Genomic DNA, 25,289 nt, shown 5'->3' with positions numbered 1-25,289 from the left:
GACCTCTCTGGAGGCTTCTCCTACCTTCATAAGAAACCTCCCACCTTTGGTTTCTTATGTAGTAGCTGTTGGAGTATTGCAATTTATAGTCCAGTTGGTCTTAATTTCAGTTTACAGCGTGGGCTGTTAAGGCAACCTGCAGTAGGTTGGCAGTTTGATAACTGGGCAACTGAAACATCCTTGTAACAGTGGAAATCTAACAGTGGAAACTTTTGAAATAAACATGACAGACATTTAGAGATAGGAAGCAGTTGTTCAACAATAAGCTATCCTGCTCTTGAAGGAAAGACCTATACAGTTGCAACACTGAGAGTATACTACCTTTGGTAGTACAAACGTTATAAGATTTTGAAGTACTTTTTTGGATCCATTTACAAAAAAAAAAAATCCAATGACAAAAAAAAATGATTAAAATATACTTGCTGAGTTTTTCCCATTCGGTTCTGTCTCTTTTGAAAAAGCATTAAAATGAATGATGAAAATTGGAACTATATAAAGCAAAAGTTTTTCTTGCTAAAATAAAAAAAAAACTAAGTGTTTAAATAACTTGTTGTTAAACATTTTTAAAAAAACCTTTAATTGTATTTAAAATATGTTTAAGTTTTAACTAACTTTAAAAGATGGATAATGCTTTGGCCGGAACATTGATACTTGCAAATAAAGTCTTCAGTTTGCACATCATGTGTAATCATGTTCTCATTTTATGAAAGTTAACAATTTAATTTTTTTGATTTGTAGGTGGTAATAAGCTTCAGACAACAGGAAGTAAACTGGAAGAAATGAAATCAGCTGAAAGTGTTAAAACAACAACTGCTGCTACAGTACAAACACAGGAAGTAAAACCAGACACAGCAGCTGAACAAGTGACTCCTATGACTCTTGCTGCCTTGCAAAGTGATGTCCAGCCAGTGGGCCATGACTATGTGGAAGAGGTATTGATATGAAAATGTGGATTATTTTTTAACTATTTTAGTGAAAATTTGTTCAACATGAAACAATCACAGAATGGCTGAGGTTGGAAGGGACCTCTGGAGGTCATCTGATCCAACCTGCCTGCTCAAGCAGGGCCACCTAGAGTCAGTCGCCCAGGACCATGTCCAGACAGCTTTTGAATGTCTCCAAGGAGAGAGACTCCACAAGTTCCCTGGGCAACCTATGCCAGTGCTCAGTCACCCTCACAGTACCCAAAAAAAAAAAAAAAGTTTCCTGATGTTCAGAGGGAACCTCCTGTGTTTTGGTTTGTGCCCATTGCCTCTGGTCCTGTCACTGGGCACCCCTGAAAAGAGCCTGGCTCTGTCCTCTTTGCACCCTTCCTTCAGGTATTTATATATATTAAGATCCCCCCCCTTGAGCCTTTTCATCTCTAGGCTAAACAGTCCCAGCTCTCTCAGCCTTTCCTCATAGGAGAGAGGCTCCAGTCCTTTAATCGTCTTTGTGGCCTTTCATTGGACTCTCTCCAGTATGTCCATCTCTCTCTTGCACTGGGGAGCCCAGAACTGGACACAGGACTCCAGGTGTGGCCTCACCAGTGCTGAGTTAGAGAGGAAGGATCAGCTCCCTCGACCTGCTGGTAATACTTTGTCTAATGCAGCCCAGGATGACATTCGCCTTCGTTGCTGCAAGGGCACATTGCTGGCTCAAGTTCAACTTGGTGTTCACCAGGACCCCCCCCTCCAGGTCCTTTTCTGCCAAGCTGCTTTCCATCTGGGTGGCCCCCAGCACATATTGGTGCATGGGGTTGTTCCTCCCCAGGTGCTGGACTTTGCCCTTCCCCCTGTTGAACTTCACAAGGTTCCTGTCAGCCCATTTCTCCAGCCCGTTGAGATCTCTCTCTCTGGATGGCAGCGCAAGCCTCTGGCACATCAGCCACTGCTCCTAGTTTTGTGTCATCAGCAAACTTGATGAGGGTATGCTCTGCCCCATCATCCAGATCATTAATGAAGACGTTAAACAGGACTGGACCTAGTATTGACCCCTGGGGTACGCTGCTAGTTACTAGCCTTCAACTAGGTTTTGTTCTACTGGTCACCACCCTCTGGGACTTGCCATTCATCCAGCTTTCAATCCACCTCACTGTATGCTTATCCAGCCCATACATCAGCAGCTTGTCTATGAAGATATGTGATACTGTGTCAAAGACCTTACTGAAGTCCAGGTAGACAATATCAGCTGCTCTCCCCTCATCTACCAGGCTGTCACTTCATCGCAGAAGTTTATCAAGTTGATCAAGCACGACTTCCTCTTGGTGAAGACATGCTGACTACTGATGATGATTTTCTTGTCCTTAATGTGCCTGGAAATGATTTCCAGGATTAGCTGCTCCATCACCTTCCCAGGGATTGCGGTGACACTGACTGGCCTGTAATTCCCTGGGTCCTCCTCGAAGATAAGAGTGACAAGGCATTGAACCTGCAAAGGCTTGTGCATATGTTTACATTTTTGTATTGTGCATGTTTCTTTTATGCTTAGTGGGACATTCTTCATATGGGTGGCATGAGATATGTGGATGAAGTCTGATGTAAATTTTTCATCATTTGCAGGTTTGTAATTATTCAGCTCAATATGTTCAGGCTCAAGTTTAAAGCTATGTACTCTTTGGAATGGAAGAACTTTGTTTGTTACCAAACACAATGATGTGTCTGTCAGAATTGAAAGTTGTATTTTGCCTTCTTTCAGTTACTGTGTGAACTTTTTAGCATGTTTTGAGATGGGTAGACATTATCCAGTGTCACTGAATTAGATTAATTTTTACATCAGCTTTGGTTTTTTTTTGTTGTTGTTTTGTTTTTTTTAAAAAAAAAGCTAAATGTGTTATAACTTTATTTTCCAGGTAAGAAATGATGAAGGAAAGGTGATCCGCTTTCACTGTAAACTTTGTGAATGCAGTTTTAATGATCCTAATGCCAAGGAGATGCACTTAAAAGGGAGGCGGCACAGACTTCAGTATAAGGTTAGTGGAAATGCTAATGCTTCTATCTGAAAAACCACCAGATGTCAGCTGACTGATTACACATTCTTACATTTAAAGACTAGTCAAAAGTAGGTACTCTGAGTAAACAGCATATAAAAAGCTAGAGAAATATATTTCTTAGGGAGTATAGTCTTTAAAGTAGTAATGCAGACTATGAAACTGCATTTTGGTTTGGGTTTTTTTTAAACATTTTGAATATTGCTTTCAGGCAACCTTTGCAACATTAAAATGTTGTGCAACATTAAAATGTTTTACAACATATGCAAGCAACAGTAGGTGCTTTATGTCATTTACCCTTAATTTCAAATAGTGTAAAATAGTAGCGCTCAATGTTTTTGGCAGGATAAACCACATAAACCCTTTGTGGAGACATTTGAGAAACAAGTGTTGCAGACTTTTAGTCATGAATGGAGAGACAGCTATACTGACATATGGTGTGCGTTTTGATTATTATAAGATTATATAGGAAGAATCTACTGTGGTCACAGGAGATACAATGGGCCTGCATAATCATGAAAGAAGAGAAAAAATTGCCAGAAAAATGTATTCAGTAACTCATGATTACGCCCATGTATGAGGGACCCTTCAGGAACAGGGCATCAGGAAGCACGCTGTAGTTAAGACGAAATGTTTTTTTTCAGGCTATAGAGTAGTCATCCTGCTACAGAATGAACAGCAAATTACTTAGTATTTCATGTAACATTTTAATCTTAAATTGCTTTGTTCTCATATAGTTGAAGAGGGAATTTATGGTATTTGTAATATGTTGCTATTTCTTTTCTTTAAAATACTGGCCACAGATTTTTTTCTTCTTCAACTATTCATTCAGTGCAGTTCTGAAACTGCATTTTACTCCCCTTGATTTTATTGTAGACCAGTAGTGTGTGTTAAACATGTCAGAAGAATTCCGTAACCTTGAGATGACAAGAGGCAAACCAACATTTCATTCATTATTTTTCTGAACTAGAAAAAAGTAAACCCAGACTTACAAGTAGAAGTAAAGCCCAGTATTCGAGCAAGAAAAATTCAAGAAGAGAAGATGAGGAAACAGATGCAGAAAGAAGAATACTGGAGAAGGCGAGAAGAGGAAGAACGCTGGAGGATGGAAATGAGGTAATGCATTCTGTTTTATCAATGAATGAGACAAAGCTGCAGTCAGATTATCTAAAACTAACTCTGCTTCTGTAGTTACTGATTTTGAATACTTGTTTTGGGAACTCTGTACTGTCTTGTTTTAAATTAAGTTGTCGTTATCCCTCTGTGTTTTTTATTTGGCTTTGTTTGTTAGTGTTCAGTCTCTCTGAGGAATGTAGACTTACTAGAATTATTTGCTATAAATTCAGGCCCACTTTCAAAATAATAATTCATTTTAGTTACCCTCTGGAATTCACTGGTATTTGCTCATGACTACTAGAAATGAGTTAGTGAGGACATCCAAGAATTGATTTAGAATGGTTGGAAGTATTAACTGCTATATAAAGAGAACACTTTGATTGCACTTCAGGCGATATGAAGAGGACATGTACTGGAGGAGAATGGAGGAAGAGCAGCATCACTGGGATGACCGTCGCAGAATACCAGATGGAGGATATCCTCATGGTCCTCCAGGACCTCTAGGCCTGCTGGGAGTTAGACCAGGAATGCCTCCTCAGCCCCAAGGACCAGCTGTGAGTTTCTTAACTTGAGGAAAAAAAAGAAAAAAAGAAATCATACTTACCAGGAGGCACGGTTAAGAACTATAAATTATTCAGTGCTACTTCAGTTGTCTTCAGTGTTTCTTAATAATGAATTTGGAAAAGTGAAGAAAAAATTATATACTAATGAAACTGTGTAGATGGACCTGTCTTCCAAAATAAGTCTAGTTATATGACAAAAGGATGCCTTGAAGACAAATATAATTTCTTCTGAAATACAAGTCACTCTGGATTTGTGTACTACTTTTTATTTTATTTAATTGCATTATACTTTATCTAATTGTGGACAAATGTGTGGATAAAAAGTGGTTGGATCATCAGTCCCAGAGGATAATGGTTAGTGGTGGGTTGTACTCTACCTGGAGGTCAGTAACAAGTGCAGTACCATATGGGTTTATCCTGGGATTTGTCTCATTAGCACCTCATCAATGATCTGAAAGGTGATGGAGTGAGTGCACACTCATCAGGTTTGCAGCTGACACAAAACTGAATTGGTTTGGGGTGGGGAGAACAGTTGATACCTTTGAGGGCAGGGCTGCCATCCAGAGGGACCTAGGCAGACTGAGGAATGGACCAACAGGAACTTTATGGAATTCTGCAAGGACAAATGACTAATGCTGCACTTGGGAAGGTATAACCCCTTGCACTGAGGGGCTGGGGAGTGACAGGCTAGGTAGCAGCCCTGCTGAAAGGGACCTGGGGTTCTTGGCAGATAGCAAGCTGAACATGAGCCAACCGTGTGCCCTGGCAGCAAGGAAGGCCAACAGCATCCTGGGTGATATTAACAGGAACATAATCAGTAGATAAAGGGAAGTGATCAGCTTTCATTAGACCCAAACTACAATACCACATTCAGTTTGGGGCTTTCCAGTGCAAGAAAGATACTAATAAACCATAGCAGGTTCAGTCTGGGGCTACTGGGATGGTCTGGAGTGCGTGCCCTGTGAGGAGAGATTTTGAGGAATCTGGGCTTGTTCAGCCTGGAGAAGAGAGAGCTTCAGTGGGACGTAATAGCCTTCTAATACCTGTGCATTATAAAGACAATGGAGTCAAGCTACAGTCATGAGGGGGTGAGACAGAACCAGCTTAGGCTGAGACAAAAGAGGTTCAGACTGAATATGGGAAATTTTTTTTTTTCACACAGATGTTGTGCAGCTTCCATCTTTGGCGGTTTTCAAGAACTGACTGGATAAAGCCCTGAGCAACGTGATATGGTCTTATAGTTCATAGAATCATAGAATGGTTTGGGTTGGAAGGGACCTTAAAGAGCATCTAGTTCCAACCCCCCTGCCATGGGCAGGGACACCTTCCACTAGACCAGGTTGCTCAAAGCCCCATCCAAGCTGGCCTTGAACACTTCCAGGGAGGGGGCATCCACAACTTCTCTGGGCAACCTGTTCCAGTGTCTCACCACCCTCACGGTAAAGAATTTCTTCCTAATATCTAATCTAAATCTTAGGATATTAGGATATCCTAAGATATTAGGAATTTCTTCCTAATATCTAATCTAAATCTAAATCTACACATCATTGCTCCTCATCCTATCACTACATGCCCTTGTAAAAAGCCCCTCTCCCGCTTTCCTGTAGGCCCCCTTCAGGTACTGAAAGGCTGCTATAAGGTCTCCCCGGAGTCTTCTTCAGGCTGAACAACCCCAACTCTCAGCCTGTCTTCATAGGAGAGGTGCTCCAGCCCTCTGATCATCTTTGTGGCCTCCTCTGGACTCGTTCCAACATATAGTTGACCATGGTTTGCATAGTTGACTATGGTTTGCACAGGAGGTTGGACTAGAGGACCTCCTGAGGTCCCTTCCTATTTGAATAATTCTGTGATTCTATGAAAGCAATCATGGATACTTTATTTTGCAGCAGTATGCAAGTATTTCCCAGTTAACAGAAAGATAAGATATTTATGTTGGGAAGGTACTTTTGATCCTGCGATTTCATAATTTGTTTATTTTTGATACATTTCATGTTTTTTTCAGACATGATTGATTGTGACCAGTGTAAGTTGTTAAGGACACTTCAGTTCATGTTTGGTTACATTTCAGTGATTTGAGGTTTGAATATTCTGTTGTTTAGTCACATGTTTGGTTTTTGGTCACATATCATCTGTGAACTTGGAAGTGTACCCAAATTTCAGAAATGTGCTTTTTCGTCTGTTTAGCCTCTACGCCGCCCTGACTCCTCTGATGACCGCTATGTGATGACCAAACATGCAGCTATATATCCAACAGAGGAGGAACTTCAAGCAGTCCAAAAAATTGTTTCTATTACTGAGCGTGCTTTGAAACTTGTTTCTGATAATATGACTGACCATGAAAAAAGCAAGAGCAAAGAGGGAGATGACAAAAAAGATGGCAGTAAAGACAGGTATTTTTTTATTATTATTTTTTAAGAATTTCATCACTTGTTTCTGAAGTCATTTTATGTTTTTCCTTGCACTGTTATCAGTGCTTCCAGGGATTCTGTTTTCTTTGGGTTTTGATATGGCATATGTCACTATGGCCTCAAGAGTATATGGACTACTGCTATTTTATTTCACTTTTCTATCTTCAGGATTATTTTTATGTTTTTTATACTATTTTAAATGCAACTTTTAACTATAATTCACAGAGCTTTGAAAGGAGTCTTACGGGTAGGCGTTTTGGCTAAAGGTTTGCTACTCCGTGGAGACCGAAACGTCAGTCTTGTTTTGTTATGTGCTGAGAAGCCTTCAAAGATGTTACTCAGTCGTATTGCTGAAAGTCTTCCCAAACAACTTGCAGTAAGTAGAATTTAGATTTTTGGATTTGAATTTTTGTAAAGATACTGTAAAAATCTGTCCTCAAGTCAAATGTCTGCAGGGATGACCGTGCTGCATTTCGTAGCTCAGGTTCAGTTTCTTTTCGTTTTCTGAGTGTTTCTGTCTGAATTCAGGGACTGTGCTGCATGTTTTGCTTTCTGTATATTGTGTCCATACAAGTGTCTAGGTGTTTATGCTGACAGTGTAGTATCATCAGTCATCATTTAATACATTTCATTTAACTGGGAAATAGAAATGAGCAGAAGAAAAACTATTATCCAGTTACCAGCAGCAATAGAGGTAATTTGTGCAGTGTTACAGGAAGCTTGCGCTGCCTGAAGGTCAAAGTTCTCCATTAATGCAGGTCTATTTGTACTTATGTCATTTCCAATTTGTGCTTTGTAGTCTCACAATTAGTTAACTCAGTCTTGTGTTTTGTTGTTTTTTTTTAATTTGTCACTTTAAAAAAAAAAAAAAAAACAAAAAAAACCCAACAAAACACCACACCCCAAAAGTACATGCAGTCTTAGACCATTCAGCAGAATTCATATAAACCATTTGCTATATTGCTACAAGAAAAGAAAGTACAGAATAAAGTCTAGCTCTGGTGCTCTCTGCTGAACAAAGCCTGTCCACCATCATTATAGAATGCTTGTAACAGCATTAGTATTTCAATGCAGTCTGGTAGAATGCTAGGCAGAATCAGTGGCATGGTAGAAGCGTTAGCAGGATCAGATTAATTAGAAAATAATCTTGGATATGCTCTTGTTTGAAATAACAGAACAGAAAATTTTAAAACTGCACATCTTGGTCAGGCTTTGTGGAGAAGTCACTTGTCCCTCTAGTTTGTGGAAGAAGGTGATAGAGGTGCCTACAGCTTCCTTTTGGGGGTATTTAAAATTATTAAATCTAGTTTCAAGAAGCAATTCTAAATAACCACCTTGTTACTCTTACTTTTTTTTTCCCTGGAGTTTATCTTGCCCTTTGCTTTCATCAGAGGATGTTGTGACAGCCAAGTATAGAATGTGCCTAGTAGTACCCATCCTGTAACTGCAAGCTCGAAGAACCACTGCATCTTTGTGCTTTTTAAAGGCTCCTATGTTCCAATGAGAAACATATCCAACTGGCATTTTAAGTGACATCGAGGCTTTTCTTTATCATCTCAGACACTGTCAAGATTCTTGTTATGTAATTTACTTAGTATATGAATTTCCTTTATGGGTAGTGTTTTTTTTTTCTTTTGCATGCTTGGTGATTGCTGTGTATTTTCATTAATGATTTGGAAACAGTATGCAAGTCCATATATATTTTTCTTAATTGTGTATACTGTTGTCTCTTTGAATACAGAGGTATCTGCTTCATATAATTGTGTTTCTGTCTTTCTATTAAAAAGACTATGTTGAAATCAATTTTCTTCCCCATACTTTTCTTGGCCACATGCTAATAAAAATTTCTGTTTCTCGATATTTAGGTAATAAGTCCTGAGAAATACGATATCAAGTGTGCAGTCCCAGAAGCAGCAATAATTTTAAATTCATGTGTGGAACCCAAAATGCAAGTTACTATCACGCTGACATCTCCAGTCATTCGGGAGGAGAACATGAGGGATGGAGGTTGGGAAGTTGTTAAAGATGTTACTTCTTTCTCACCTGTTTTTATATGTTTATCTATTCTGCTTAAGATGGCTTTAAGGTCCTAGAAGGCAACATGCTGGCACAACTAATGTATTTGATCAAAACCTTATTTTTCAACAACCAATCTTGGTAGAGAATAGTTGGTTAAAATAAATGTTTATATGATGTGTTTATTTAATTTTTTAAAAGTCTGACTTTATGTCCAACCTCAGCTTTCTGGAAAAGGTACAAACTTGTCTTCCCCCCCCCCCCCCCCCCCCCCCATAAAATTATGTGAAAAACTAAGTATTTTATAGCAAGTGGATATAAACTGGCTTTCTAGAGCAATCTTGCCCTAAGAGAAAGATCGTATGGTTTTACAAAAATCACGGGGTTTTGGGTTTAAACTGGATCAGTATTACCATCACTTACACATTCCAAATAGCAGCGCCACTTAAAATGCACTTTTATAATACTTTTGATTGTAACAGTGCTTCCAACTTCAAAAGACGATGTGGTTTTTTTTCCAGCTCTCTGAGGTTGCTTTTTGGTCTGGAGTGCTTTTTGAGTATATTTAGGCTCCTGGTATTACAATTAGTCTTCTATCCAACTGGCAAACCCAGACTCGTACGATAAGAAATGGCTTTGTTGTTGAGCTGAAGCAGAAGGTGGAGCTCGTAAATCAAATTAAGTTTCTGAAGTTCACAGTTTCTTGGGTGCCAGCAGTGTTGCTTTAGGGTCTGTTCTGTAACACTTTGAAAGGTCCAAAAGCTTTTAAGCCAACAAGCATGATTAATGTCTGCAATACATTGGTTCTTGTTGTTTATGGGTCAGATAAAATTAACTTTTGTTTCCTTTTAATCCTGTATTTTCATAGTTGAAAGAGATCATGGCAAACAGGGTTCTGGTGTTTGACAGTGAACTTACAGATAGGAAATCTGAGGCTATCTTAACACTTCTCACATGCAGGTTGAAAAAAATTGTATGTGTGTATGTATACATGTGCTTGTGTATATATGTATTTATATAAACCATAGAGGCTTTTTATTTCATCTCATCATTACACGTTCTCTAAAATACTTGAGGTTTTTATATTGCATTAGTAAATGTTCTGTAGCTATGACTAGTGCATTGTAAGCAAGCTGTGTTATCAAAGTCGTCCTACATAATCAGAAAGAAAAATTTCAATATACATTCTCTAGTTTGGATGACTTCTGAAGAGTCTTTAAGAGTGCTTTGTACATGATTTTTAAACTGTGCATATTATTCCTAGCTATAAAGGCTTTGTACATGTACTGTCACACCCAACCATTTCTACTTGTTTTTTTACAGTCTGCGTAACATGACTCTTGGTTTGTCTGTGCTGAATCAGACTTCACGTATTAAAGTTCATAAAGAATACTTTAACTTAAAAGATTTGATTATTAAATTATGCTAATCATTAAATTAAGTTAACCTTAAACACCATGTTTATTTCTTAATGTACTGTGCAAAAGTGCAATATTGATTCCTGCCACAATACTCAATTACAATTTTCTGGCCTAAAATTCTATGATGTAGACTAAAAAGAAAATAAATTTCAAATTACTATGATCGATCCCTTAATTTATGCCACCTAAAGGAAACAAATCTGTATTTTTGTCTGACCCACACCTGAGTTAAAATGATCATTGTGAGTTTATGCACTGCTGAATGCAGTACTGCCTCTAGGCAAGCAAAATCAAGTTGATTTCTCTTCAAGACACTGAGCAGCATAAAATGCATGTGCAGAAAAGTTCACTTTTGAAACTAGAGCAAATAGAAGACTGAATTGCAAATTATTGTGGCAAAGAAGGCCTTATTATGAAGACTGCTGCTTATTTGCTGCAGAGTAATAGTATGTGTTTGTGTTTTTTCTTACTGCAGCTTCTCATGCTCTGTGTCTTACAATGGTTTAAAGTTTTGATTTTGTTTTGTGGTGGTTTTTTTTTTTTTAAAGCCTCTTTGGGGAGCTAGTTCAGGTGATAAGGAAGGCTTTACCGGAAGAACCAGTTTGAGTAAAGATGAGACTGAGACTTCCACATGGAGTAGAATCATGTTTGATGTGTAATAATCCCATTACACGATAAAAGGCTAAAAAAATACAGTGTTAACGGTTAAAATTGTTAACTGCATAGTTACTGTTCCTTACAGTATTGTGCGTTTGACATTTTACCAAATCTGATATATTCAAAGTGCTCTAACCCCTGCTGTGGAATCTTTCCTTCAGCAAACAAAGTGTACATACTTATAAACTCATATATGTGTGAGCATGTGTCTTTTTTTTTTTTTTTTTTTATCCTTAGCTAACAGCCCCAGTCCAAAGCCTTCTAGCAGAGGGACTTGATTCCTGTCAGGGGTTGCTGCCAAGACATCGGAAGGATTTTTGACCAAGGTTTTCTAAAGCTCAATGTCACACCTGCCATGCTTTACAAAGGAGGGGGTTTGGATGCATAGTCCTAGCATCTACTTTACTTTGTGTGGGTTTTTTCTTTTTGTCTTTGTCTCCTAGAATTAAGCAGTGTTCACACTAGTCTTGAAATAGTTGACTGGGTAAAATGTATTTCACATAATAAAACTTACCAAAATTGATATACCTCTTAACTTTTAGCGAAGAGGTAGTGTGGACACAGCATGTCTAACTGAAGATTAACCCCTTATATTTAGGCTAGTTATAAATGAAGTTGTATATGGTAAGAATTTGTGCTTGTGTTTTGTAAATTAATTCATTTTTTGTCTTAGCTTAACAGGGTGGTAGGCTAGGCATCTGAATTTAGTTAAATAGTCTTTAAGGGGTTAATCCTGAAATGTGAAACAGATGCAAAAATCCACAGATTAAGTATTACAAGAATTTCCTTGATAAATTTTTTCAGTCAATGTATTCTCAGTGCCTTGCAACTTCTGACTCAGTCTTTTTAAGTTTCAAGGGTATTCATATGATATCTGTTAGTAGCACATTTTAGATCGACATTTCCAGCACTAAGATTCTCTTCTGTGCAATTAAACTGTAATTCTTTTTAGTAAAAATATTTTCCAAATTGACATTTTTCAAAGCTAAAAGTAATTGGAGTTTCAAATTATGTAGTGAATTATTGTGATAAAAGTTTGCACAAGAGAGAGGGTACTAGAAAGTAATGGATCTCTGTAATACTGAAGAGCATTTCACATTACTTTAGTCAGGTTTTTTAAAGCAAAATAATTTCCATTTTAAATTTAAGGTATGATAAAAATAACTTCATTACTAAACATCTAGTGCTTTTAAGATTTTTTTTTTTTATACTTAGTTTTTCTTTTAAAGAGTAGGTCCCAAATAACACATGACCATTAAAATTTACAAGAAACTAAGTTTGAATGTTTCTACTTGGTTAAAGTGGATTTTTGTGTTCCTTCTGTCTTGTGTTCTCTGTGCTGGTGCACTGTGTCCAACCATCCTTCCTTCAGTATTTAATTTTAGAGGATATGTGTTTTTCCAGTGTTAGCTTAAATAAGTACTACACATTGCATAATCTGCAATGCATTTGAAAATAACCTGAGAGCTAAAGTATAATATGCTCTTGATCTTCATACTGGGTTGATGTCCTAATCCTAATTGAATGGCTTTTATTGAACATTTACATTTATTGTTCAAGTGTTTAAACTTTAAATGGCATGTGTGACATTGAAGCTACTTTAAGGAAGTGTCTTGCTCACCTGGTCAAACACCCATTCCTCACTGCATTTTGCCAATTCAATCCATTTTAGATGTAACCTCGGGTATGGTGAAAGACCCACCGGACGTCTTGGACAGGCAAAAATGCCTTGACGCTCTGGCTGCTCTACGACACGCTAAGTGGTTCCAGGTTCGGAACATCATTTTACTTTCTTCTTGTAGCCTTATGAGAGATTAGTTCAGTTGCAATATAAATGTTTAACTGTGTGAAAACACTCAGCATTGTTCATGCTTATAATACTTAATATTTTTCTGGTCCCTAAATTTAAATGTAGAAGGTTGAGTATGGAGGAACTGCTTTATGCAGTTATTACTCATTTGACATGATTATTTTTTTTCTGGTCATTGAGAAGGCGATGTTGAAAGTTTGACTCGCTTGGGGTGATCGTATGTTGTATATTTGTTAGATATTCCATAAGGCTGCAGAGTAACTTTGGATTATGTGTTTAAAGTTTTGTGTTTAGATTTAAGACATTTTTTCCTATTTCTTTAAGTGTATTAAGTGTAGGGAATGAAAGGTGAGAAGCAACTGTTTGGTTTAGTGACTTTGCATTCTGGCAAAGGCACAATAAAGAAACCAAACATTCCCTTGACCTTTCAGTCTCTATAACTATTTTCTAGACCTTTATCCTTTTTATTTCTAATATAGAAAGATACTGTATTTATTGTTACAAGTGAACGTAGGTCAAAGTGTACAGGGGATCAAGAAATATTATTCTTGTATAACCTGTGCACTTTGACTTCTACCACCTTAAATTACTAACCCTGTATAAAATACTGCTGTAAATGGCAGCTCATAGAATAAAGTTGTAGAATGATTTGTTTCAATCTTGTATCTGAGCTTCCATTGAACAGGGGTGTTTTAGTCTTTCAACAAGTCCTATTTGCTGTAGGTGCTGGGATTAATTAATTTGATTTTGTATTGCTCTCAAGGCTAGAGCTAATGGTCTGCAGTCCTGTGTGGTTATCATACGTATACTTCGTGACCTCTGTCAACGGGTTCCAACTTGGTCTGATTTTCCAAGCTGGGTGAGTAATGTTCTTCTGAATGAGTCTTTTTAACGGACATGGTACTGCAAGTAAAGCATAGGAAGGCATTACTACAGTTCTAAAATGTAGATTTTTTCAAGGAGTAATGTAGGGTTTTGGTTTTGTGGGGTATTTTGGTGGTGGTGGTGGGGTTTTTTTGTTGGTGTGGTTTTTTTTTTTTTCCCAACAAATGATCCAGATTCCCTCTAAAAATTTAATTTTCTGAGGTTTTGTCATTTGGAGCTGGAATTTATTTTCAAAATAAATTTTCTGGTTCTTTTGAATACTTTGTGGGTAGCATTCTTATTCTAGATTTTAGCATTTTTTTCCTTTATATAAAAGAATCTATTTTTTTATAACCACCTACTCTGAATTGCTTGGACTTTACTGAAACTTGATTGAAAATAATGTCAGCTGTGCCCAGATAGCTCTGTGATAACAGAAAGGCTACTTGAAAGAATAAATCACAGTAATTCCTGCAATCATTAATATATCATAGAATCATAGAATGGTTTGGGTTGAAAGGGACCTTAAAGATCATCTAGTTCCAACCCCCCTGCCATTGGCAGGGACACCTTTCCACTAGACCAGGTTGCTCAAAGCCCCATCCAAGCTGTCCTTGAACACTTCCAGGGAGGAGGCATCCACAACGTCTCTGGGCAACCTGATCCAGTGTCTCACCACCCTCACAGTAAAGAATTTCTTCCTAATATCTAATGTAAATCTACCCTCTTTCAGTTTAAAACTGTTACCCCTTGTCTTATCACTACATGCCCTTGTAAAAAGTCCCTCTCCAGCTTTCCTGTAGGCCCCCTTCAGGTACTGGAAGGCTGCTAGAAGGTCTCCCCAGAGCCTTCTCTTCTCCAGGCTGAACAGCCCCAACTCTCTCAGCCTGTCTTCATAGGAGAGGTGCTCCAGCCCTCTGATCATCTTCGTGGCCCTCCTATGGACCTGTTGGAGCGAGTCCAGGTCCTTCTTATGCTGGGGGCCCCAGAGCTGGACACAGTACTCCAGGTGGGGTCTCACGAGAGCAGAGTAGAGGGGCAGAATTACCTCCCTCGATGTGCTGGCCACGCTTCTTTTGACGCGCTCCAGGATGCAGTTGGCTTTCTGGGCTGCAAGCACACATTGCCGGCTCATGTTGAGCTTCTTGTCAACTATCACCCCCAATTCCTTCTCCTCAGGGCTCCTCTCCATCCATCCTCCCCCCAGCCTGTAATTGTGCTTGGGATTGCTCCGACCCACATGCAGGACCTTGCACTTGGCCTTGTTGAACTTCATGTGGTTCACACAGGCCCAGCTCTCAAGCCTGTCAAGGTCCCTCTGGATAGCATCCCTTCCCTCCAGCATGTCGACCGCACCACAGAGCTTTGTGTCATCAGCAAAGTTGCTGAGGGCGCGCTTAATCCCACTGTCCATGTCGCTGACAAGGATGTTAAACAGCACCAGTCCCAATACTGACCCCTCAGGAACGCCTCTCGTCACTGGTCTCCACTTGGACATTGAGCCGTTGACCACAACTCTCTGAGTGCAGCTATCCAGAGGAGAGACTGACTGGTCTGTAGTTCCCTGGGTCTTCTTTTCTTCCCTTTTTGAAAATGGGGGTTATGTTTCCCCTTTTCCATTCAGTGGGAACTGCACCAGACTGCCAGGACTTCTCAAAAATGATGGATAGCGGCTTAGCAACTTCATCTGCCAGTTCCCTCAGGACCCACGGATGCACCTCATCAGGTCCCATGGACTTGTGCACCTTCAGGTTCCTTAGATGGTCTCGAACCTGATCTTCTCCTACAGTGGTGGTTCTTCATCCTTCCAGTCCCTGCCTTTGCTTTCTGTGACTTGGGCAGTGTGGCTTGAGCACTTGCCGGTGAAGAGTGAGGCAAAAAAGTCGTTGAGTACCTCAGCCTTCTCCATGTCTTGGGTAACCATGTCTCCCGTTTCCTTCTGGAGAGGGCCCACATTTTCCTTAGTCTTCCTTTTATCACTGACGTACCTGTAGAAGCTTTTCTTGTTGCCCTTGACATCCCTGGCCAGATTTAATCCTATCAGGGCTTTAGCTTTCCTAACCTGGTCCCTGGCTGCTTGGACAATTTCTCTGTATTCCTCCCAGGCTACCTGCCCTTGCTTCTACCCTCTGTAGGCTTCCTTTTCATGCCTGAGTTTGTCCAGGAGCTCCTTGTTCATCCATGCAGGCCTCCTGGCGTTTTTGCCTGCCTTCTTCTTTGTTGGGATGCATTGCTCCTGAGCTTGGAGGAGGTGATCCTTGAATATCAACCAGCTTTCTTGGGCCTCTCTCCCCTACAGGGCTTTATCCAATGGTACTCCACCAAGGAGGTCCCTGAGGAGGTCAAAGTCTGCTCTCCTGAAGTCCAGGGTGGTGAGCTTGCTGCGCACCCTCCTTGCTGCCCTATGGATCTTGAACTCCCCTGTTTCATGGTCACTGCAGCCAAGGCTGCCCTTGAGCCTCACATTCCCCACCAGCCCCTCCTTGTTGGTGAGAACAAGGTCCAGCATGGCACCTCTCCTTGTTGGCTCCTCTATCACTTGGAGAAGGAAATTATCATCCACATATTCCAGGAACCTCCTGGATTGATTATGCCCTGCTGTGTTGAGAACAAAGGCTGCAGCTCCGGCTGGGCGTTCTGTACAATCTACCCCAGCAGTGACCAATGCTTCCACCCAGACGGAGCTGCTGAAGGGAGAAGCTGCAGTGCAGACCTCAGGCTGCAGGAAGTGCCTAGACCTTTCTCCTGGGGCAGGGACAGGCACCAGACTTGCCTGCAAAAGGCAAGGAGGAGGACCTCCTGTAGCAGGTGGCCGAGCTGCAGGAGGCGGTGAGAAGGCTGCGTAACATCAGGGAGGCTGAGAAGGAGTTGGATAGATGGGTCCAAGCGCAGTCTGCAGTGGCCCCACAGCCAAACAGCTGAAAACTCCCCTAGCGGAACACACAGAAGGGAGGGGGGGCAATACTGCAGAAGAATGGATGGTTGCAACAGCAAGGACCAGCAGGAGGAGGAGAATTTCCCCGAAGCCTCAGGTGCCCCTGCAGAACTGCTTTACTTCTGCAGACTGAAGAGAAGAAAGACCCATCACATCAGGAGAGATGCTGGAGCTGAGTAAGGCAGCCTGATGTGCTCCCCATATAATACTGCAAATCAGGCTGGCTCTGGAGCAGCTCCCCTCAGTGACTGACTATTAGTTTCTGTTATACGGTGTTTAAATCTCCTGCCATTGCTCTGGTGACACCCACGCCTCGTCAGAGTCTCCTGTGAGAGCTGCTGATCTTGGTGGGTGTCTCTGCTCCCCTGGCGTTTCCCTGCCTTAGGAAAACCCCCTGTGTACCAAGATCTGCTGCTCTGCTGTGGATCGGACCAGCTCCGGAGCAGCTCCCTCAGCGACTGACATATCCTTTCTGCAAGATGAAATACCACAGTACTAGTCTGTGGACGTGTCACAATTAGCATTTTAATTAGTGTCACTTAGAAACAGATCTCTAGGTTATACCCAGTTACCTCTCAATTCTTGCAGTGTTCTTGGAGCATTCCTTTTACATTGACTATCTTAAATTATGCTCTCCAGGAGTGCAGCTTGTGCTCCAAATATTAACAGATGTTCAATCTGTGGACTGGACAAAGTTAGTCCTGAAACAAAATCTCTGAAATGTGTACATGTGGAGGTAAACTCAGTTCTGACTGTTTTGTTTCATAGACCAAATCCTGTTGCACTGTGCTGCTTCCTAATGTAGACTTTTCAGTTTTGGCAGGAAGAGTGCTGACATTATCAAGACAGTTACAGTAGTTGGCATTATTTCAATGAGAAATGTTTTACAACTGTACTAAGCTTGCAGAAAATTTTATTAAATTACTTCTGATTAAATATTTGTTGCTTCTGGAAAAAATGTGGAGCAGTGTCCTGGTTTCGCTGGGATGAAATAATAGAATCAATTTTCTGTTACATTTTGTTTTAGTTTGTGGCCAGCCATGGTATGGTGATCAAGGCCATTAGCAGTTTTGAGTTGGCCAGGTGCTGGAGCTGTGGGGAGCAAGGGCCAGAGCAGCTGACCCAGGCTGGCCCACAGGTGTATTCTATACCATAAATGTCATGTTCACTATAAATTGGAAAGTTTGCTGGGGATGGCTGGGGCTTTTTCCTCTCTTTGCTCTGGTCTTCTCTTCTCTCTCTCCCCCCTCAATGGTCACCATCCCTGGAGAGTTTCACCACTACTATATGGGCGAAGTATAAATTTGTGTATTTTGTATTAGTATTGATATTAGTTTTCTTATTTTAGTAAATCTGTTTCAACTTCAACCCACGAGTCTCCCTCCTTTTTCCAATTCCCTTTCTCGGCTGGGGAGGGGACACTGGGTGATAGAACAGCTGGTTATTTTTTAGCTGTGGATGCAGGCTAAACAGAGACAAGCAGTTATTTCTGGTTTAAAAATATTTAAAGTAAAAAAAAAAAAAAACACAAACACAAAAAATAGTTCCAGTTTCTGTGCTACACTTCATGAAAGATATACTATACAAATATAGCTTAAAAGAAGCTAAGAAGTATGTAAGTGTCTTCAATATCACTATGATACTGAGCTGCCTAAGAATAAACCCTGGCATACTTTTAGAAAAGCATCCTTAGAACTATTGCAACACACAGCAGGCACATAGATGAAGAACAAGGAATGTTGTTTCTTATTTCTCATAATATCTGTTCTAAGGCACAGCCAGAAGGGAGGAGAGATATGAAGCAGTGTGTCAGGCCTAGCTGTGTCTCGGTTCTCTCCAAAAGTGCTTCCTGGCTTGCTCCTGGTACCTGATGCATTGCCAGTGACATGAATCAACATTGAAGTCTGTGTAGTCAGTTGTTCTTTTGGCCTGTTGGCAAAGTCTTCCTGACAAAAATAATGACAGAATGAAAATCGTGATTTTTAAATATATGTAATTTCTGACAATCACAGATGAAATTTCATAGATCGAAGAAATAGATTTTTCTGCATACAGAACTTCTCCTGACCTGTATGCTAGAAGCCTGTTACAAGCCAACGAGATGCCAGAGCTTTTCAAAAAGAGCCTAAGTAGTTGTAATAATAGAAAATATTAGGAAGTCTAAACACAGACATTAGTATCAGTCTCTTTATATACCTACAAATAAAAACTAAATTAGAAGAATTTTGTCAAGTTCCTACAAGTTAGAAGGAACTAGTATTCAAGGTTGATTTTTTTTCCAAACTTGAAATCCAGCCTTTTGTGCACATAAACACCAGGGCATCATAATTCACATTTTCCTAGGATTAAGTTGTGGACTTTAGTGTATTGTATGAGGATCCAAAAGAACTAGATTTGAATAAATGCAATAACATGATCTGCTTTTTTTCTTTCCTGCTGTATTTAGCTTCATACTTCAAAACAACTAAATTACTGTTGCTAAAACTCAAAAGCTTGATCCTGAGTGATACAGTGCGAGTATGGAAATACCATGCTCAAGAAATGAAATTTGTCAGTTAAATTGAGCTAAAGTAGAAAGGAATGGGCACTCTTAGTGAAGGATTGTAATCAACACTGCCTATGGTTACTTGCATGCATTAGAATAGGCATTTACTCTTGGAAAATAAAAATGAAAAGCAACATTTGAACAACTGTAAACTCAGGAGAGGAACCAAAAAAAACAAACTCAAAAAAAAACCCCCACCAAAACCCAAGAGAGACACATTGTTTTGAAAATGAAACTTGCCAAAAAGGTGGTATTGAAACATCCATTTAATGCTGAAAAAGCTAAGGAAAAGCTATTCTTTACTTTTGCAAATATCTTTTATAGGTTTTTCAGAAAAAATAGTCTAATAAAAGTAAACAATGGAAATATTCACAGAAAAAATATTTAAAATACAGCTAATCATTTAAACCATTTTAACTAATATCAAATAATGTGTAAATTTAAAAAAAACCTGTTTATCATCAAAGTTTTTTTACACTTGTTTAACATCTGAGTTAGTGTTAGCCTATATCCAGGAAAAAAAACTTGCTGTGAACTTCAGTTTTGCTAAACTGAAGAACTAGTAACCACTTAAACATTAAAAGGTCATTAAATTTTTGATGCTTTAAGTTTCCATATTCTTGTAGAGAAAAATAATTTTTCCATAGCATCCTGTTAATTTCATTAGATGAATCAAATTCATCATTTCGTACTGTGTGCTGTTTATTCGTGTGGCTAACAGATTCCGGTGACCCAGCATGTTTCATGTTCTCTCAAAAAATGGCTGGACAAATTGTCTACCTGCATATGTAGGCTACTACTGTATAAATTTCTACAAAACTTTTGGACAACTTGTGATGAGAAGCAGCATATCAGTATCAGTACTCAATGTTAATCTTGCAGCAGCTTTCTTTTTATTCATCTTTATAAAATATCTGATTTTTTCCATTGTAACTGAAAGTGTTCTGTGATGTGCAATATTCTTCAAAATTTCAGTATCAAAAGTTCTGTACTGAACAACAGTAGTAGCTTTTTTCTGTTTTAATCAATCTTCTAAATTGGCTGGATTTTCTTATTGTTGGTCTAGGCTATGGAGTTGCTCGTGGAAAAAGCAATTAGCAGTGCTACTGGACCACAGAGCCCTGGGGATGCACTGAGAAGAGTTTTTGAGTGTATATCTTCAGGAATCATCCTTAAAGGCAAGTTGCGTTTGATCAGTGTCTGTATACTTATGTTTTATTAATGTAAAATCTGTAATCTTGATTGAAATAAGGTAGAGATGTGCTACTAATTAGCATAACCATTGTAGGTGGTCCTGGCCTTCTGGACCCTTGTGAGAGAGATCCTTTTGATACACTTGCTGTAATGACAGATCAGCAACGAGAGGATATTACTTCAAGTGCGCAGGTAAGGAAAAGTATGTGTGAAGTAACTAAATTTTATGGCTGTTTTTTTGGGTGTGTTTTTTTTTTTTTGTTTCATTTTGTTTTTTTTAAATGGAGCTATATGCTGGACATGAATTTTCCTTTCTTAGAATAAGAAAGATTGGGATTGCTCTGACGTGGGTTGGGGCAATCCCGAGCACAAATACAGGCTGGGTGGAGGATGGATGGAGAGGAGCCCTGAGGAGAAGGACTTGGGGGTGATGGTTGATGAGAAGCTCAACATGAGCCAGCAATGTTCGCTTGCAGCCCAGAAAGCCAACCATATCCTGGGCTGCATCAAAAGCAGCATGGCCAGCAGGTCGAGGGAAGTGATTCTGCCCCTCTACTCTGCTCTCGTGAGACCCCACCTGGAGCGTCCAGCTCTGGGGCCCCCAGCATAAGAAGGATATGAAGCTGTTGGAGCAAGTCCAGAGGAGGGCCACGAAGATGATCAGAGGGCTGGAGCACTTCTCCTATGAAGACAGGCTGTGAGAGAGTTGGGGCTGTTCAGCCTGGAGAAGAGAAGGCTCTGGGGAGACCTTCTAGCAGCCTTCCAGTACCTGAAGGGGGCCTACAGGAAAGCTGGAGAGGGACTTTTTACAAGGGCATGTAGTGATAGGACAAGGGGTCTAGTGAAAAGGTGTCCGTGCCCATGGCAGGGGGGTTGGAACTAGATGATCTTTAAAGTCCCTTCCAACCCAAGCCATTCTGTGATTTAAAATTATATTGGCATTTAATATTTTATAAATAAATCTGTGTAAGTTTAATTTTTAATATTTATTGTATCCACTTACAGTATTGACCATTCACACTTGCAGCTTAAGAGGTTACTGCCCCTACCTCTTCATTTGATCCTTTTGCTAAAGATTACTAATGTGTAATGGGACATGTGACAAGCCTTGGCTCCTTCAGTGCAAGTCCAGCAGCTAAAATACATGTATAGTATTTTTAAGCTAAGGTGGTGTACTTTGTACAGAAGTGGCAAATGTGACATACACATTTTATTGTGTTGACTTTGATGGGGGAAGGAAGAGGAGATAAGAGCTAAGGATAATATCATACACCACTAATGTTCTTCATTAATTGTTTGACAAAGTACTCGAAATTGACATTTGTTTCTAACAGAAATATCTTCTTTCTACCCTTTTTCTAGTTTGCACTGAGACTACTTGCATTCCGTCAAATACACAAAGTTTTAGGAATGGATCCGTTACCACAAATGAATCAACGCTTCAACATCCATAATAATCGTAAAAGGAGAAGGGACAGTGATGGGGTTGATGGATTTGAAGCAGAGGGGAAAAAAGACAAAAAAGATTATGATAACTTTTAAAAATGTTTGTCATCAGTGCTAAGATTGAAGGTGATAAAAAGTCCATTTGTTGCCTTGCTTTTAAATGGACATAATAATGTCTGTTTAAAACATCCAGAACGAACTTGGTAATTAGATTTGGAAGAGAATAACCTAACTCTTCTATGAGATTCTGAATATTTTAATGGATGTACTGTATCAGACAAATTATGGATGGAAAGACTGCAAATGGAAACTGTTGTCATTGGAAAAAATAGTTTGAGGTTTTTTTCCTCATTGCATTTTCTTTAAATGTGTTGCTAAATCTATAACTTTTCTTCTTTTTTTGTCTGTTTTATTAACAAGTGCATTGTTTTCTTATCTTGACTGTATTTAATGCAGCATTTGTGCTTCTGTTGCTATGTGTATTTTGACTTTTTATTTAGAAGTTTTTTTGTTTGCCTTTGACACTAGTTGTATAAGTTACTTTGCGTTAGATAGTATAAACTGTTCCCCTCCCAATTAATATTTTACAGAACTTTATTTTGTAAAGTGAGACTGCAGGATTGTGTTGATTGTTTTTTTTTTTCCTAAGTGTGAAGGGGTTACAACACATAATTATCCTGCCATTTGAGTGCTCAGAATTAAATGTTTTTGCCAGTCTTGTGGCCTTAGTGTGATATAATGGTGTAATTAAGACAAATTTGTGTTAATCTAATCAAGTTTGCTGTTAGTTGTGCATTAGCAGTATAAAAGCTAATATATACAGTATGGTCTTGCAACAGTTTTAAAGCAGCTGCATAATTGATCAGAGTTTTGCATGATGTTTTTGGTTTTAATAGAAGGGCTTTTAAAACTGTCATTTTAGGTTAAATGCGTAAGTCTTTGTATGATTGACTTTGTGACATAGCAAGGCTAAAAAATAACTTTCTGAATTTCTTTTCTCAACATACAAGCAGAAGCAGGCATTTCCCATTTAGACAAAGTTAGTAATTCTTTTCAGTCAACTTTGTCAATGATATTAATGCCTCTCAGCCCTTAAAATAAATGTTTGTCATATCAGTGCCTGTGAGGTCATTCCTTATAGCTATTCCTGTATAAACTTTGTGATTTTTTTTAATAATTCAAATTTTTAAAAGTGAAGTATTACTGAAAAAGTGAAGGTTATCAAAGGAAAAAAAAAAACAGAAAATTATTTGATGTGGCCATAGTGTATGCTTATGTCTCTTTCAAAAAGCTAAATATAGCAGTGGTGTAGTAAAGTTACATCATACTGTTGATGGATGCTCTGGTACATAGGTGTGATTTGTTGTCACAGCACTACAGTGGAATATACAAATAAAAACTAAAATGTATTAAATGACTAAAATTCATTATATGCTGGAAACTGAAGTTTCACTCATTCTGTTCAATGTGTATTATGATTTGTTGCAAACCCATAAAACGCACAGATTAACATAGACTAACATTCTGGTAACTACTTTATCAATGGCTGTAGGGGAGTATCACACATTACAAAGATCATTTGTTATTTCTGGTACAATTTATTAAAAAACCCTTTTGTTCCATTTTGAGGTCGAATTTATCTTTGACCTTTTTAATAAATAGCTCTTGGAGTAGGGGGATGTTTTTCTTTGCAACACCTACTGCTAACAGCATGGGCCTGTGGAATAAAAATACAATATTTTAGAAAAATAGAGGGAGTCTTAAAGAAAAATTTTAATACAGTGTTCTTTAAGTATCAGAGTGTGATTTTTAAAAGGAGTGGTTATTAGTGGTTAGCAAATAAAAGGAAAGCCTTCTCACCAATTTCAGCATCAGAAATACAATAATTAACATGTGCTTTAAAATTACTTTAAAAAAAGATTACACTAGTTTCTGTTGTCCAGCCTTGTTGCATAGCTACAGGCATGTGCTTGTTCTTAGTCTTTTTTTAAGAGGATATATTGCTGCCATAGTGTCTAGCCATTACTATTTATTTTGAAAGCTACAGGTGCTATTCATGTGGCTAGTTCATACCAAAGTTTTTTTCCTCATAAAGCAAACTTGTCTATTCAGGCATGTGACCCTAAAATTTAGGTTTAAAAAGGTCAAAGATGTATTTTGGATTTCCTGTATTTTTGTTCTACTGGCTTTTAACTCTTAACCAATTTCTGGATATTTTGAACTATTGTATACTTAAAGGGATTCCACATTAAATATTGTCTCTGTTTAGCCTGCATCCAGGGCTAAAAAATAACCAGCTGTTCTATCACCCAGTGTCCCCTCCCCAGCCAAGAAAGGGAATTGGGAAAAGAAAGGAGACTTGTGGGTTGAAATGGAAACAGATTTAATAAAATAGTATTGGTTTTCTTAATACTAAGGCTAATATAAAATACACAGAGTTATACTCAGCCCAGATAGTGGTCATGAGCTGCGTGGTCGCAAGCTGCACACTCGCAGCAGTGAATGCCAGATGTCAAACACTGCGAGCACCACAGCTCGAGTGAAAGTCCGATGGTCACAACAACTGGGAGAGCAGGCTGCAGGAGCAGAATGACGGGCGAGACCCTCCAGGGATGGCAACCATTAAAGAGAGAGAGAGGCTGTCCCTAGCAAACTTTCCAATTTATAGTGAACATGATCTTTATGGTATAGAATACACCTGTGGGCCAGCCTAGGTCAGCTGCCCTGGCTTTGGCTCCTCCTAGCTTAAGCACCTGGCTAACTCAAAACTGCTAATAGCCTTGATCACCATGGAAGCCTGCATACCATGGCTGGCCACAAAATAAAACAAAGTGTCTTATCAACTTTGTTCCTGACATATTAGGTGCTGCAGTCTTCTCAAAAGTGCAGCTTTTCTGAACAGAAAACTGATTCTATGATGCTATCCCAACGAAACAAGGACAGGTTTCCACCCCTTATTCTATATCATCTATGCCACGTCCAAGTCACTATTATTTTCCCCATCTCTCTCTCTCTCTATCTATATATATACATATATGCACACAGATTATCATTCCCTTAGTCTCTGGGTCATCTCTCTAAAAAGTTCATTGAATTCATTTAGTCCAAAACTGTGGTTTCCATCTGTCATAATAGTCTTTCAGGGCAGGAGAAAATGATAAGGGATTCACTCAGTTGTCAGATCAGGACCAGGCCCCAATACAGTGTGATGGACGGGTAAAGTCGGGCACAACAGAATGATGTGTCATGCATCTGGTGTATCTGACATGGCCCATGTTCACTGTCTGGGGCGATTCTTACTGTAATAAATAACTAGAGAAATGATGACAAGCATTATCATATAACA

At 39.2% G+C, this 25,289-nt stretch overlaps 1 protein-coding gene across 1 annotated transcript in view; it reads left to right on the top strand.

Annotated features, from left to right (window-relative positions):
- The window catches only part of LOC137675686 (zinc finger RNA-binding protein-like), a 48,367-nt gene extending 24,983 nt beyond the window's left edge, over nt 1–23,384 (top strand). Inside the window, exons 9-20 of the mRNA XM_068421857.1 lie at nt 739–932; nt 2,831–2,950; nt 3,939–4,084; nt 4,476–4,638; nt 6,832–7,037; nt 7,281–7,431; nt 8,921–9,062; nt 12,822–12,919; nt 13,723–13,818; nt 20,370–20,481; nt 20,592–20,689; nt 21,860–23,384. Coding sequence (XP_068277958.1) covers nt 739–932; nt 2,831–2,950; nt 3,939–4,084; nt 4,476–4,638; nt 6,832–7,037; nt 7,281–7,431; nt 8,921–9,062; nt 12,822–12,919; nt 13,723–13,818; nt 20,370–20,481; nt 20,592–20,689; nt 21,860–22,039 — 1,706 coding nt within the window. The 3' untranslated portion in view covers nt 22,040–23,384. The remainder of the gene's footprint in view (nt 1–738; nt 933–2,830; nt 2,951–3,938; nt 4,085–4,475; nt 4,639–6,831; nt 7,038–7,280; nt 7,432–8,920; nt 9,063–12,821; nt 12,920–13,722; nt 13,819–20,369; nt 20,482–20,591; nt 20,690–21,859) is intronic.
- The last annotated feature ends 1,905 nt before the right edge of the window (nt 23,385–25,289 follow it).

Source organism: Nyctibius grandis, chromosome W (genome assembly GCF_013368605.1).
Source record: "Nyctibius grandis isolate bNycGra1 chromosome W, bNycGra1.pri, whole genome shotgun sequence".
NCBI lineage: Eukaryota > Metazoa > Chordata > Aves > Nyctibiiformes > Nyctibiidae > Nyctibius > Nyctibius grandis.
The sequence above is the reverse complement of the archived record's forward strand: the minus strand, read 5'-3'. Positions and strand labels throughout refer to the sequence as shown.